A 16,335-nucleotide genomic window follows, 5' to 3' on the forward strand; every position below is an offset into this window, starting at 1 on the left:
GCTTGAAGCAAGACAAAAACCTGCTCCAGCAGATCCACCCCAAAACATAACACAATACCTCAATGAAAGGGTCCTCATTTATTCCAACAGCTTTGCCAGGCTTATATGTAAACCCTCAGATTTCTGGTTTTGTTAAGTCAGCACTTCAGCTAAGCCAAATGGAGCTAAGCACCTTTGGATACAAAAGGGAAGCAAAATGGAATGTGGCAATAAAAGTGGCAATGAAGGATGTTAGATCACTGCACTAGTGGATTCTTCCTGAAAAATTGGACCCTAAATAATTTGGGTGGGGTCTTTGATCAGTTACTGTTCTAAATCGAATTAAAAATAAAGTGTAATTCAGTCTTGCATGAGTTGATGTCTGTATTCTTCTAGACCGCAAAGTTGATAATAAAAGTATCAGTGATTCACAACTAAACTTCAAGATAGAGGTGTGAGGAGAAAATCTTGCAAACAGAATGGAGGCTGTAAACCCCCATCTGGGCCAATAGTTTTTACTAATTTAGTAAAGGAGGGAACACTTTCACCTGAAGATGTAAAATTTGCAAGCATATGGCATCTTAAAGGGCAGAAAGATTAATTGGAAGATCTGTTCCAGAGGAAAAATTCAGTATCAAGACCAGGGAAAACATTGAGAATGACTGCATTACAGCTGAGTCAGAAATATAGAGGCCTACAAATTGCCAGCTCTGAAAAAAATTGAGAGGGAAAAATAACAAATTCCACTGAGTAATGCAGGCTTGTAGGCTGGCAAGAAAAATGTCTCAGTCACTTAGAACAGTAAGATTGCAATTGTGAAGTTTGGAAGTGAGATTGTATTACATAGGCTACTTGGGCTCCCCTTGTAACTTGAAAGAACATTACTTTCCTCATTTTTAAGTAGCAATCCATTACACCTGGGTTACTTTGTCTTTTCCAAACCCAAACATTAAAAATCTGTAACTTATCCCTGGAACCAGAAGATGGAGCTGTTTAGAGAACAGACTTGCCTGGTGCTCTACCTCCCTTCCAAGAAACGGCAGCTCGCTCCTGCTCGCTGTGCTGGCACTCGGGCTGCTGCCTCTTTCCTCCTTCAGAGCAGGGAGAGGCAGCGCACAGGGAAGCTGGAATCTGCAGGAAGCAAGTGGTGAGGACAAACACGGCACTGGAACAGGCCCTTGCACATAGCAGATAATCCTTTACTACATTTAGGAAGAAATTCAGCCCCCTGAGATGGTGGTGGGGAATCTCCAGACACAGTATCCTCCCTCTAATTAGGAAACTGCAGCAGCAGATGCTGACTGCCAATAGCAGCCTATCAGGAACATGTCAGCATGTCTGGAATGAGAATGCAGCACTAGGGTTTAGCTTAAGAGAGGCACAGTTCAAAAAACCTGGGTTTTTTGGGTGAAAGACAACCTTTAAGTATACCTTTGGCCCAAAGCCCCATGCTCCCAAGCTGTATTTACATCTGTGTGAGGTAACATATGGTGCTTCCTACTGCACATATGGTGATTTTAACTCCCGTCTTAGCTGTTCCTACATCTCTGGACCTTGCCCAGCAATTAATTCTTCCTCTCTAAATCCCATCCAGAACCCACATTTGTGGAAGTCCCATTCACCTTGTCTCTATTTTATTTCATAAACCTAAACTCACCTGTATTTGTTCCTCATCCAGCAATTGGAATGGTCCATGTCCTTCACAACAAAAGATTGGGTAGGATTTTCTTTGCCTCTTTGTAAGTGTGTGTGGAATTTGTTTGTTTTGATTACTCTACTTCCTCAGACCAGCCATTAAGGAAAAAGGAAAATCTCTTTGCCTTCTACTTGAATTTCCCATCTCTGATTCATTAAATTCAAGAGAGACCATGCTGCTTCCTGCCTGGCTGTTGTCTAAGGAGGGAGAAGTTTCTTTTCTCACGCTCACGCTGGATCCTGCTGTGGACAAACTCATCACTCACAATAACATGACAGAACTAAGGAAACTGAAGCACTGGCCTTCTGGAGGCAGCAGACTTGGCTCGTTTTTAGGCTCTGAGTATTGAGAAATGTTTACCTGTGTATTTGATACACACAAAATAAACCAAGTTCTGCCAGATCCCTCAGACTGGTCTGGCAACTTGGAACTCCTATTATTCTTTTCCCTGACCATATCCATTCCAGACAAAGGGGTCTCTTAGCCTCCTGTGACAGTACTTGAATTCTTGCACATCTCTTGTGTCATTGCTATTTTTGAAGGGTATAATTCAAACATTGTGTAAAGTACCTTCATGTATCGTGATAAAGCAAGCAATGATGCTAAATATGATTGAGAGAAGGAGGAAGAAAGGAGAGGAGAAAAATGGTATGAAAAACCCAAGGGGAACAATACCCAGTGTGCTAAGGCATCAGAGCTTTCAACATCTCTGTGTAGTTGCCTCGTTTCTCACATTCTTGGCATAAAAAGAAAATAGCTTCAAATCTTCCAGCTTCTCCAGTAAGAGGAAAGGCCTTAAACATTTCAGTTTTGGCAGGTCTGCTTTATTCATAAATCCAACAGCAGCATACGGAATGTAATTTCTTAAGTCCCTATTCTTGACAAGGGTGGGAAAGACTATTTGGACACGGTGATGTGCAAAGTTTCATCATATTGCACTCAAACTGCCTTTGACCAAACCTTTTTAGAAAGATTTCTTAACAAGGGACTAATAATTGGGCTCTGAATTTTTGTTACTAGCAAAACCCAAACCAATGCTTTACACAAATGGGCCACTCCTGTAAGCAATGAAAAAAATGAAAATCATGCATGTACTTAATCTAGAAATAAACTGTCACCCACGTCAAATAAAAGAAAACCCACTCATTCTTCAGTACTTTGCTCTCTATAGTTAAGCTGGGCATCTGACACACTGAAATAAAGCCTCCCATATACAATTATTACTTGACTAATTCCCCAGTGCAGTAGAACTTACCCATTGTTTGAATATGAAGCTGATGTTTACAAAGAGAAATTTCAGCTACTGAAACTCACGATTTCCTGTCACTACAGTGAATGAGGAACACATTTTTAGCAGTCTCATGCCTGTTCAAGATTTTGAACTTCTGGGACAGCAACTCAGTTCAGGTATTTGACTTCTGATAGGGAAATGACAAACCATGTTACTACCTAAACTCTTAACAGACATGAAAAAATTGGATGCTCAAGGGAATTTCATCTTCCTCTGGAGAGAAGGGCTGTACTGTATGTTGTTACTGATATACAACATTAACTTTGTCTTACTGTATTTCCATGCAAGCTGTAGCCTTAACCCTCATGCAGACTCTATCACTCTTAAATGAGGCTGAAGATCTTAATTACTTTCTGACATTGAGAAATTATTCATTTTATAGCAGAATTACACCTACTGATACAAAACCCAAACATGGTGACTCTGAAATATGAACTTATACACATGCTACAACTCAAAAGCACAGTGGCTCAACAGAGCTCACCTAAACTTGAATATTTACTCATTTAAATAATTAAATGTCTCCCAGGCAGAATGTTTCCTTCATGGTAATAGGCCTAATTTAAGTGTCTACTGTTTCATTTAAATACTACCTCTAACTGTGTAACAAGCACTGTTTCATTTTAACCTACTGGGACTACAAAAACCAGCTTGCATTAGGCACAAGTTGTCTCTTCTGAATAAGGTGTACCTTTTAAGGTTTAACTCAAGGAACTGCATTGCTAGAAATATGCACATCAACAGCTACTGATCAAATGCATGGGTATATCAGCTTTGGTTAATAAGTAATCAGCATTTCATTAAAGGTGCAGGCAAAACCCTTCTCACCTTACACTGTCTCCTGGGTTTCCATTACACATTTGAAGACACTTAATTACTGTATTCAAAAACTCTGGAATGTTCCCTGCTTAGCTGTGTTCACAGTAACAGTACCTTCTAAGAACTTAAACCTCACTTACAGCAGAAGCTGCCCAGGAAGGTGTTCTGAACCAAAACTAGCTTGAGTTTACTGGACCTCATCACCAGGATTTCTTGTAGCAAGGGTAACCAGACCTGGGTGGAAAATGAGGAGCACTTAGCCTGAAACAGCAACAGAATCATGCTTTCAGTTCCTGAAGACATCCAATCAATAGAACAGCATATTTTAGCTGGAGGGTTGAGCAATATTTGCCTTGATACAGCAGACAGGCAACAGAAAAACAGATTCTAAACTACCCATTAATAGTGGCCTCAAAACACGTTAATTTATGCCTTTTGAACTACAGAGGTGTAAGGGGACTGAAATATGAAAGCTGACAGTAGCAGTTGTATAGAGAAGATTTTGGGGGGCGATTATCAGCATTATTGTAATATTTGCTACATCCCTGTAAAAGCACTCAAGTTACCTTCCCAGCTAGCCACCAACAAAACGTGTGACTCTCCTACTGGAACCCACGTTGGTTTTGACATGTAGATACAACTATGAAACAGACATGCATGCTTTTCAGGCAGTTCGAATTTGTTTTATTACAATTTTTTAACTGTTAGTATTTTCATATCTGGACATCTTAAAAGGAATTTTAGATTTACAACTTCAAAAGACATTACAGAATTATGTAAGCCCCGATGACAGCTACTCTACTGCACTGTATACAATTTGGTTGCCTCCCTTCTGTGTCCTGCTCTACACAGCTCCAAACAAGTGAAAATCTGAGACTGGTGTTCATATTCAAGCTGCAGGAAAACTCAGTATATGGAAAAAGAATAAGTGATGATTTGCATTCAACTATTTCAGGACTCAAGAAGAGCATACACAGAACTATACATTTTATCATTTTATTAGGAATAATTCCAAGTGGGTTATGAAGAAACTAATCCATTGAGTTTGATGAATTTTCCAAAATTTCCTTATGAAGATATGTTCACCAACAAACAGTAAAACTTCAGCAGAACTATTATACACTGGGCAAAAATAGTCAGGCTGATACCAAAAAGCAACATGCAACATAAAAAAAAAAAGATACAACATAAAGGAAGACAATCTGCTGAATATTAAAAACAACCTCAACATGAGCTCTTCGCAACCAGCACAGAACTATTCTACCCATCAAATCCAATTCACACAAAGGCAAGTTGGGCTAACAGAACCCAAGGATTAATAAAATGTTCCTCAGTGCAGTAGATTTGTATAGTGTTTTAGAGTATTTCCTTGGCTTGGAACAAGCAGTATTAGGAAATCTTTTTGGCAAGGGAGAGAAATAAATACATACGGAATGCTACATTTTTAAATCAGCAGACTGTCTGAGGAATGAAACAGGGCATCAGTAAACTAAGAGTAGCAGGGAGAAAAAAAATTAAAACATTAATTTATTGGGGCTCAAAGAGTATTCAAAACAGATCTTAAAGATGTCACAATAACTATACTCAGGCATTTAGGCTAACAAGGGGAATAAAATCAGAAGATACACTTTTTCCAAGTTAAGGAGATTTTTTACCCAAGCATATTGCTGTTTTTGCAACATGTAGCTCGGTAAACAATAATTGGCAACGAAATAAGTTGAAACGCTGTAATATCCTGCCCAAATATCAGTTCCAGATACTGTAATAACCAAGATGCAAACTAATTTTGTTGTAACAAGCCTAGACCACTTATATCAAACATGTCCCTGGTGAAAGAGTCATCCAGTTGGAATTAGCGTTTTGAGAGTTCATTTGACAGCCAGTCAAGTCCCTCATACAGACCAGTTCCTTGTGTAGCACAGGTAGCCTGGACATACCACTGTTAACGCAGAACACAAAAATTAAACTTAAATACTGACAAAATGCAAGCTAAGTTATGACAGTATGTGAGACTCTTTAGTGTTGTTATAACTGTGTTAGTGTTGTAATAGTGTTCTTTCAGTACTGCTTTGTGCTGTAAGTAGAGTCAAGATTGAACAAACGGTATTTTTTAAAGTTTTGAGAAGTACATACAGGGTAGAGGAGCTTCAGACATTATCCAGAAACTCAAGTGTTGGCCTACTAAAGGCTACAACACAGTTTAAGGCACCAAGAAACAAATACAGAACTTGTATTTGGTTTACATGCTGAAAACTACTTCTTGTCTCTGGAAGACTGCTCTTCAGGAGGTGGACATGGAATTATCTAAATGAATGGACCTCTGAAACAGCTTCTATGGACAGGATCTTTGTGTGCCAATACAAACACTGAGACTACAAAAGGTGGGATGGTTTATGTGAAGCAAACCTGCATCTCTAAAGCTTGAGCAGATGGAATCGAACGCTTCAGAAGCTACCTAATTTCCTCCTGGAAGTGGGAATGCAGAATGCATTTGCTCTCCCAGAATATTGTGAAAACAGAAAAGCCCATCACATTCTTTTGTCAAATGCTGGATGTGTGTATTTCAGTGACTGACTGGAGTATTTGTATGTTTTCAGAAAAAGGTAAAAAATGAAACACCTGTAACAGCTGTATGCACTGGATTATGCTTCTAAATCCCTTATTTTGAACAAGGACCTGAATTATGCGTTATAAAGTTTAGCAGCAGTTATGTGCATCTTTCTACAGAAAGAGGTGAAAACTACCCTTTCCCTTAGAGGAAATTCATGTTTATGATATAAAATAGAAGTAGAAAAGAGTTCAGCAATCAGAAAGTTTAGCACTTACAGTTCTGTTACGCAGAGACTGAAGACCTAGTTTATCTGTCATTTCACTGATTGCCATGGCATTTGGCAGATCCTGTTTGTTTGCAAACAGAAGCAGCACTGCATCTCGCAGCTCATCCTCCTGAAGCTAACAGAAAATAAAGGCATGTTATTAAATTACCTCAGTTAAGTGTATCAGTTACTTCAACAAACACTAAAAAAATCTAAATACTGATTTAAGGGTTGTAAACATCTTCACTTTTGCTCCTGAAGTCACTAATAAGTATTGAGTGAAATCTAACTAGTATACAACAGAACTCCTGCAATTAAGGAAACAATTTTCAATTTAAAAAGTTTAAATTTATGGGCACCCTGCTGATGAAACATTCTCTAGCACCAATTTGTTCTTCCCAAATTCTTTTTCTGCTGCATCTATCAAGGTTTCATGAATGAAAAGTTCTGACACATTATTAGTTCTCTACAGAGTTGAAATTAAAACTCTGTGCACTACATGACCCAGAATTACCACGTGAATACAATATGCACTGTACAAAGTCCCTAGAACTTTTAAATCCTAAATCTCTTAGGGAAACTGACAAACATCCAAAAATCGGACAAAGTCAGTCTAACAATAATACTTCAAGAAGATACTGATATTTACCATTTTCTGCAGCTCTTCTGCTGCTTCCTGGATTCTCTCTCTGTCATTGCTGTCTACCACAAAAATGAGTCCCTGTAGAAAGTTTATCAGATTTGAAAAAACCAATGCAAATGTGCAGCACTATGTTAAAACTCATATTGAATATTGTGATTGCTTACCTAAGAGAGGGGACAAATTTAACAGAAATTTCTGTTTAAACAATTCATGATGTGTGTCTGAACAACTGCCTAAGTCTCAACTTCAAAATAAAGTTATGAAAAAAATGCAGCAAAATTACAAAAATGAACTCTTCCCCCCTCCCCTTTCACTCATCATATTGAAAATCACAAGTGCTTCAACTTCTCATATTTCACTGAAAAAACCCACACCGTTAAAGGAATGTCTGAATTTGTTTTAAAAAGTTTGTACCAAACAGTATTTCGAATAGCATCTCTGTTATTCAAGTGTCCTTCTTACACAATTTACTCCTAACCTTTCAGTCTGAAAAACTTACTTTTATCATTCTCTTCAATGAAAGAGATGTGTCTTTTAGAAGTACTCAGTAACAGGACAGTAGTAAGGAACTGAAATTAAGTATTACTCTATTCACAACAATATGGTGCAAGGTCCCTTTTGTCAATCCAGACCTCACTATTTTTCTGCACCAATCATATGCATTGTGCTGCACACAAATATCATGGAAACAATTCTATATTCAACACAAAAAAACTCCAAACAAACCCAGTCCAAAAGTTTTCTGACACTACTAAGCAACTTACGTCATTACTTGTGAACCAAAAGGAATCACATTTATGTCCCAAAAACTGACTGTAGTCACATCAGGGTGAAGCTGATACTTTTTCATCAACTGTTAACAAGATCTTTTATCATATTTTAGACACTCAGCTTACTAAAGACACTGATACAGCATAGTAAAAGCCGTATATTTTAAAGAGCTCCTCACAAGAAACCAGTTGCTCTGGCACATTACAGAACACTGGTAAATCCTAAAGGACTTCTTGATCCTTGAGAGGCTACACTCACAACTAGGCTTGAAGTCTTTAGGGTAAACTAACTTCAACTAGAATAAAATCTGGGTACCCTCAGAAGTTGCAGGTTCTAGTGCAGAGCCTTTCTGAAAGAAAGAAAACAACTTTCCATATATACTCTACAAAACACAATGAGGCTTTACAAAACAGGTCTTTAACTACTGCCATCTGAGAACTCTTACCTGTGTGTTTTGGAAATAATGCCTCCAAAGAGGTCTAATTTTATCTTGACCACCAACATCCCAAACTGTGAAACAAATGTTTTTATATTCTACCGTCTCCACATTAAAACCTAAAAATGAAGGAGTTTAGTAATTAGAATATTTAATTCTGGTGTTAAAACATAATTCTAACCATGTTAAAGATAGATACTTCATAAGCTACACTTCTCCCAAGTATGTATAAAATGGCTTCTCAATACTGAATTGGTGGATCAGGAAGAAAATTGACTGAAGGGAGAAAAAATAATAATCATTTAAATCCAAGTCCAAGTGGCTGAGCAAATCTTCCAGCCACAAACTGTGAGGCTCATGGTGTTTGGGGGAAGAGGTGCTACTGATCCGGTTCCTATCTTCCTGCGCATCTGCTACTGGCCAGAGTCAGACAACGGATTCTGGTCAGGATGTCTCTTTGGTCTGACACAGTTATGTTATGGCAGTACCAGACAGTTCATGTTTGTCTTGATTCTTATTCTAACAGCAAAGATAGGAAGTCCCTGCACCTTTCAGAAGCCTGTCAGGTTTAGAATAACAAGAATAAAGATGTAAGAACTGGTGATCTTACCAATAGTGGGAATTGTGGTGACAATTTCTCCTAGTTTCAGTTTATAAAGAATGGTTGTCTTACCAGCAGCATCCAAACCAACTAGAAGGAAGAGAAAAATTGATTTAGTTCACAAACTGAACTACAATCTGCTAATTTAAAAACATGCCATTGTACATGCAGAGTACTAGGGGTTTTTTACTAAAAACAGCTTTTTAAACACTCTTAACTAATTGCTGATAAACTATGTTTTTCCCCACCTCCTCTACCCAGCACTGAGAGAGAACAAGCCACGAAGAAAACAAGCTCAGTAAGACACTTCCATTCACAACCTAAGGATTGACAAGTTTCTAGTTTTATCATTCACTTTGGAAGTTTCTTCTGTCTAAATCAGGAAGATTTTAAAAGCCTAGCAGTAATCTACAAGCAGCACACAATTTCTAACTGATCACACATTTGTTACTTCACTAAGCTCAGGAAGGCCTCACTTACTCAACCTTCTGCAAAGTTCAGCTTCACAGGCACATGAACCAACTGAAGCTGGCACTATCCATCAAAGACACTTCTGTGTTCCTTATTCCAGTCTCTCCTCCCTTTGCTAAAACATTTCTTTAGCACTGACAAAACCACGTATATAAGGAATCTCTCATCATCCCTCCACATACACCCCAAGGGCTGTAACTCCTCTTCAGGATATCGCTTCTATACATTGAGATGCACTAGGATGTGTCCATTAGGAGCCTCCACTGTTGGTCTTTACACAATATCTTCTGCACTTAAATTTGCTCTTCTGTTTCTAAAACAAAAATTAAGCTTGATGTTTTTCCAAGTAAGCTATGTGGTATTAAATATGTGATCCTTAAGAAATAAAATAAAATCAAGCCTAAAAGACTTTTTGGAAACATATCACCAACACTGTATGCATACACTGTAGTTTTCCAAAACTATTTGTGAAACTGCTTATTGTGACGCATTTTAGAACACATAAGTGTAACTCAGAATAGAATTCTTTAAATTAGAACCCAATACCTAGCACACAAGCACCTCCATAAACAGCAGGTACTAAACACCACAGCACAAAATGTCTATCTGCGAAACTTAACACAGTCAATCACATTTTGTCCAAACAAAAATATACCCCATCAAAAGAATTAATTCTTTCGCAAGAAACCAAATGCTACCCTCATTTTATAAGGTTAATACATATTCTTAAGTGTTCTCAGTTAACTACCTACTCTGCAACTGCAATATATTAAGCTTTAAGAGGTTTGGTGACTTGCCTATTAATAATACAACTGTTTCCTTAGAATCACAAAAAAAATGGAATTCAAAATTACCTACTTACTCAGAATGAAACCAAACTCTTGAAAAACCTCCTCTTTCTCAAGACACAAACTGCTGTTGCAGCAAACTAATTTAAAAACCCTATCTATAATTGTCCTATATTCTAATAGTGCACACAGGATTAAACATACCAATGCAGTTTCTTTGGTAATGTGATTGCATGTTAGAAAAAAAAAAAGTTGTTCTAATTCTTAATGTCATGACAGCATGAAGGAAAGGGGGTGGGGTGGGCATCTACCACCAAAACCAAAGTTCCTTGACTCCCCAAATACTCAAAATGAAATTTAAGGGTTTTAAGTTTGCTGTTGTTTAAGTGTTGGTTTCTTTCAGAAACACACACAAGCATGAACAAAAAAAATCCACAGTGCAGCAGAAGTTACACAAGAACTTGCAAGTCATGGAACTTGTAAATGCCACAACTTTCCCCACACCAGTGAAGGGTCAAGTCACCTTACAAAACCCTCTAAGCCAACTTATGAACCCTCAAATACTCCATCTATGCTGAAAGGCAATGTTTGTAACAGCACAATGCTTGAAACCCAACACTATTTTCACACAGGTCAGCCTCAAGTAAGCACTTGTTAGGATGCCTAGATCTTGATAGGAACATATAATGCCCATACATGATATGATAGGGTTTTTTTCCAGTAAATTAAACATAACATAATTTAGTGAACCACCAATTAGTTACAACTACTACTCAAAATTCTCCTCTTATTGCTCCCCACCAAAAAAATAACTGTTATCAATATAACAAACACTGACAAGATCTGTTACAATTAACGATGTAAGAAAGATGCCACTGTCTACACAAACTGTTAGAGCGTATTTGAGGTTTATACTAACAACAAAAATAAAGACAAAGAAAAAAGCTAATCTCATTTCAAAGAATGTACACGGGGTATTGAGATCCATTTGAAGACATGACTCAGAGTTAAGAAATTAGAAACTAGTCAAGAATTTTAAACTACTTTCTAAATTACAAAAATACTGCCCCAGTTACCCACTCTATCCTTGTGCCATGACCCACCAACACCTCAGTGGTGCTGGCAGAAGGCTACAGTGCCTATGTAAGCACAAAGCCCAGAGACTTTGCTTAAATCCACTCTTACCCACAACTCTTGATTAAGCCGTTGGACTTTGCACTGAGGCAGGCTGAGCTATGGGGTTATGGATACATGTTTTCGTCTGGCGTCACACTTGAGGCAGAAGCTTAACTGAGGGAAGGACCTTATGCAAATCACCGTGACCCTATTTGCAAAAACCACCTCTTTTGGTCAAACTGCAAATGCTATGAAGTCTAAAGAAGCAAGTCATGAAAAGCAAAGCATCCATTCATATTTCTTACTCCAATTTGCAATTTACCACCCTTTTAAAAAATTTCAGAGCACTAAATCACACTTAATCTTTTGAGCTGGTAGGAAGTGTAACTATTTTTTTTTAGTAATCCAAGAATAAACACGTTTACATTTGAACTGGAACACTAAATTCAAATCTATGAGCTACTGCCACATCATAAACTTCATCAAGATTAAAAGCCACATCTTAAATCCCCAAACAAAGTAAATTTCCAATTATGTATTTTCACTGATTTTACTGCCTGACTGACCAGTGTCAAGACCAAGGTGTACGAGACTCGATGAAGGGTTAACGTTCAGCAGTTGTACTGCAAAGCACCAAGACTACAATAAAGTACAGATGGGAAGCACAGACCTGTACTTGCAACCATTTATCTTTAAACTGAATCAAACATCCTCTTCCTCTAGCTGGAAAGAAAATATCTACAATGCTTTCATGTGCTGCTAAAATCACTGTGTTTCTAAGCCCTTTACTCCTCTTAAAGAGTATTTTATTCACAGCCTGTCAGTTGTGTTTCTAAATCTCAAGCTTCTAGTTCACTTGTCCCTGGGAACATCATCCCTGACCACATCACATCCTTCATCAACCAACTTCCTCTTTGATCACTGGTGGCTGAATATCAAGCTGCCTCTGTTATCACAGCACAGAACTTCATAAAAACTATAGAATGCCAACAGCATGCAAACCAACAGTTCTCTAAAAAAACACCCCCACAAATAAAAAACAGCTAAATGGTTATGATCTGTACAGCGACACAACTCCCAAAGAATCTGACATTTTCCACCCAATGTATTTAATAATTACCTTTGTATTTGAAACTCCTGAGTAGTTGCTATGTCACTTAACACTTGCACAACTACACCAAGATACAGAACACTAAATTATGATACTGGAAGGTGCACAAAGAATTTAAATCTTTTTTTTTTCAAGGACAGAAGACCATCAGTGAAGAGTTTCACAGACAGGTGCATGTAGGGTTAGGACCCAGTGTTTCTACTCTTGATGCCCCAGCTGCCTAATCTGACTTTCAGACATTCAGCCCTATCCCACAGTTCTTTCTTTTCCCTCATGTTATGCCTATTTATAAAGAAAATGCATGACACTTTTTTTTCAAGCATTTCTTCCAAACAGTAACTTAATGTTTTTGAAAAATAATTGTACAAGTGCATTTTTTAAAAAACAAAATTACTGTAACAGGATAACATTAAATGTCCACCTATTATCATAAATGGAGTTTGAGAACATAACAGATAAGTGAGTGCTGTTGGTAATGGTCCCTGATGAGAAATACTCAAATTCTGCAGAACTCAATAGCACAAAGTCTGTTCTAGGAGCTAAATTAATTCTGATTTATCTTCAATTATGCAGAAACCAAAGAAAGCTGTGAAAAGGGAGTTAGAATTATAAATTAATCATCTGTTCATTATCAACTCACATAATATTTTTCCCCTAAGTACTTTACCTCATAAAGTTATTTCTTAATTGGTGTTCTACATATGGAAACTTAAATGCTTGGCCTTGTACAGCCCATTTTCAAACCATACACCAAAAATTATAACCTTGAGGAAAAGTTTTAATTCTATCCCAGCATTCATTTCATTCACACGTCTCTCCTCAAAGTACTGATATACGATGTAGAATGCTATAAAGAGATTATTTTTTGTTTTACAGGTATACACAAATTATGCCACATCCAGTGTAACATTCTGCTTCTAATCATCCAGTTTGTCCTGTAACACACTCTCATCACAACATACCACAAGTTTTACTCTCCTATACTATCTAACAAATATGGTGCTGTCCCATGCTCTGATCCAGCCCCGCATTTTAATATAAGGCCTTAAAATCAAAAATTTTAAGAAATAAAAAAATAAATTCATTTGAACAAACTGCTAGAAAGTGCACCTTCCAAAGCCATCTCTAACCTAAATTTGACCTAATTTCCTACCAATGAAGAGCTTTGCAAGCAGTTTTGATATGTATGACATCACTTTCCTGTTTTCAGTACTTTGCAGAATGTAAGAGAACTACAAATACCACAGAGACTGTCTCATCCTACAACCTACAGTCAAGATCACTTGAAGACTTCACTTCGTTCATTAAGAGACATATGAAGAGTCTGGCTGTTAGGGAGACAATCAAATTACCTCCTTGAAACCAACACATGAACTAAATAGCCTTGAAGACTAAAATTACTGGAATTATTTTGAAATGGATGAGAGTCTCTAATTTCAAACAGATAAGGTACAACAAAAATTACCGGGTATGCAATAACAAACTTTGCCATCACAAAATATATGGAGAACCTGAAAGATTATAAATAAAAAAAGCTGCACTGCTGTGTCTGCTGTGCATATCCGGGCAGCACTGGGGATGGGTGTGTGCCAGGAAGTTTCAGTTAGAACCCACTCCCATTGCTGGCTATATCCAAATGAGCACTTTATATAGTTCCTTACAACAAGCTACTTCAGTCAATGGCCATGAACCAAATTCCATTCACTTTGGTAACAAAATTTGAGAAAAATTTAGAGGCTAAGAACTGTTTGTACATAAAGCTTGCAGGGGTGGGTAGGTGGGTGGAAGAAGGCAGGGAAGAACTCAAAGCGGAGGAGGAAATACCAGTGCAGTATGTGCTGGCTTTGACCTTTTGAACTATAATCTGAAAGTGAGAATCTTCAAGAGCCACTGGCTCCAACTCCTACTCAGTCCGTGTCAAGGGAACAGATAATTTCAAAATAAATGGATATTCAAAATAAATCATTATGGGGAGACAGTAAAACTAAACAAGTACTGCAAGAGCAGCTAAAAGGTTTTATGGGTTTGTACACGAGGCACAGAACTAATGCCCACAGAGGCTATACCGAAACGCCCTTTCACAAGAGTCAGGATACAGACAGTACAGCTCCCTACAGCTGCCGAAAATCGGCCATTATACGGCAGTTCTTACGCCCCTGGTGCTGCACACACCAGGCTTTGTCACATCCTGCTCGCAGAGCCGCAGTGCCGGGGCAGGAGGGCACGGCCGGGGCGCGGGGCTCGCTCGGCCCCTCGCCCGGGGACACCCGGCCCTGCCCGGCCGCAATTCCATCTTTGTTCCGCGCGCGGCCCGGCGCAGGTGCGGGAGCGGGGCTCGGCCTCGCCGTGCACGGCGGGACCGGAGGGCGGCGGGCGAGGCAAGGAGGGGAACGGGAACACGGCGAGAGAAAAGGAAGGGCAAATACAGCCCGATCCGCTCACCCTTCCGTCCCCGCCGCTCACCCAACGCCCCCCCAGCCCATGGGACGGGCACAGCGCGGTGTCCGCGCCCCGCAGCCCGGGACCGGGCGACTCCCCCGCTTTGACCCGCGGCCTCCCCTCCCCCGTCCGGCGAGACTCGGCTGCGCGGCCCCGGCCGGCCCGGGTTCCGCGGTGCCCCTCACCCATGAGGATGCGCATCTGCTTCTTGCCGAAGAGGCGCGAGAAGAGCGAGGAGATGGTGAGGCCCATGGCGGCTCCGGCGGCGCTGGGCGGCGGCGGGGGAGCGCTGAGGGAAGGAGGGCGGGAGGGAGCGCGTCCCGGCCGGTGTGCACGCACAGATCCCTCCGCGCGCGAGGGGAGCCCGGCGGCGGCGGCGGGTGCTCTGTGACCGGGGACCTCGCTCGGTCTCTGCCACGTCACGCTCACCACGGCCGCCCCGGCTCCAACGCGGACACGATCACGTCACGCTCGCCACATCCCCCGGCCGCGGCACCGCCCTCCGCCACACGGCCCCGGCGAGGCGGGGACTACAGCTCCCGACAGGCGCCGCGCCGCCCTGAGCCCCGCGCGCATTTGCCGGTGCCGCGGGGTACGACGGGGGATGTAGGCGGGCGCACCCACCCGCCCAGCTCAGCTTCCGGGTCGCGCAGGGCACGCTGGGTGCGGCGGACCCCGCCTCGGCCGCCGGGAGACGGGGCAGCCCCGGTAACGCTGCGCTCGCAGCCCGCAGCGAGAGACTGGTGAAAACAATCCTCCGAGAGCCTTCAAATGCACCCCAATAGCGACAGGGACAAAAATAATAATAAATAATTTTTTAAAAAATCAAACAAGCCCACCCTCCCCCCCGAAAAAGCAAACCAACAAAAGGCAGCACTGTGATATCTTACTATTACTATACTATTATTATTTGTATATCTATATCCACTACTACAGTAATGATTCTTAGGCACCCCGGGCACAGCAGGGCCGTGTTCTCACCCCGCCCTGACCCTCCCCCGCGGCCCCGAGCGGCAGCACAGGGCGAGCGTGGCACCGAACTGCTCTCGGTTTACGGGCCAGGGAGCACCAGACACCGGGAGGCAATAGGCGAGTAAAACTGAACCAAGCCGGGGTCAACAGTCTATTAACAGAAGGTATTTACTTATCCTCTACTAAAGAAAAATATTGTTAATGATCTTTATTAAGATACTCCCAAACCAGATCCTAACATTTGGCTACTAAGCCAGACACTTTAAGCTGTTCTTTTCATAGAACCATAGAATAGTCTGGGTTGGAAGGGTTGGATCATCTCATTCCACCCCCATGCTATGGACAAGGATACCTTCCACTACACTAGGTCCTCAGTGTCCTGTCCA

General features: G+C 40.5%; 1 protein-coding gene across 1 annotated transcript; it reads right to left on the reverse strand.

Moving 5' to 3' along the window:
* Window positions 1-4,767: 4,767 nt before the first annotated feature.
* ARF4 (ARF GTPase 4) lies at window positions 4,768-15,461 on the reverse strand. Its single transcript, XM_082289055.1, has 6 exons — window positions 15,163-15,461; window positions 9,062-9,142; window positions 8,461-8,570; window positions 7,251-7,322; window positions 6,612-6,737; window positions 4,768-5,724 (listed from the first exon to the last, which is right to left on the reverse strand). The coding sequence occupies exons 1-6, from the start codon at window positions 15,227-15,229 to the stop codon at window positions 5,638-5,640; spliced, it is 543 nt and encodes a 180-aa protein (XP_082145181.1). The 5' UTR covers window positions 15,230-15,461; the 3' UTR covers window positions 4,768-5,637.
* Between the last annotated feature and the right edge of the window lie 874 nt (window positions 15,462-16,335).

This window comes from Coloeus monedula (genome assembly GCF_965178545.1).
Source record: "Coloeus monedula genome assembly, chromosome: 11".
NCBI lineage: Eukaryota > Metazoa > Chordata > Aves > Passeriformes > Corvidae > Coloeus > Coloeus monedula.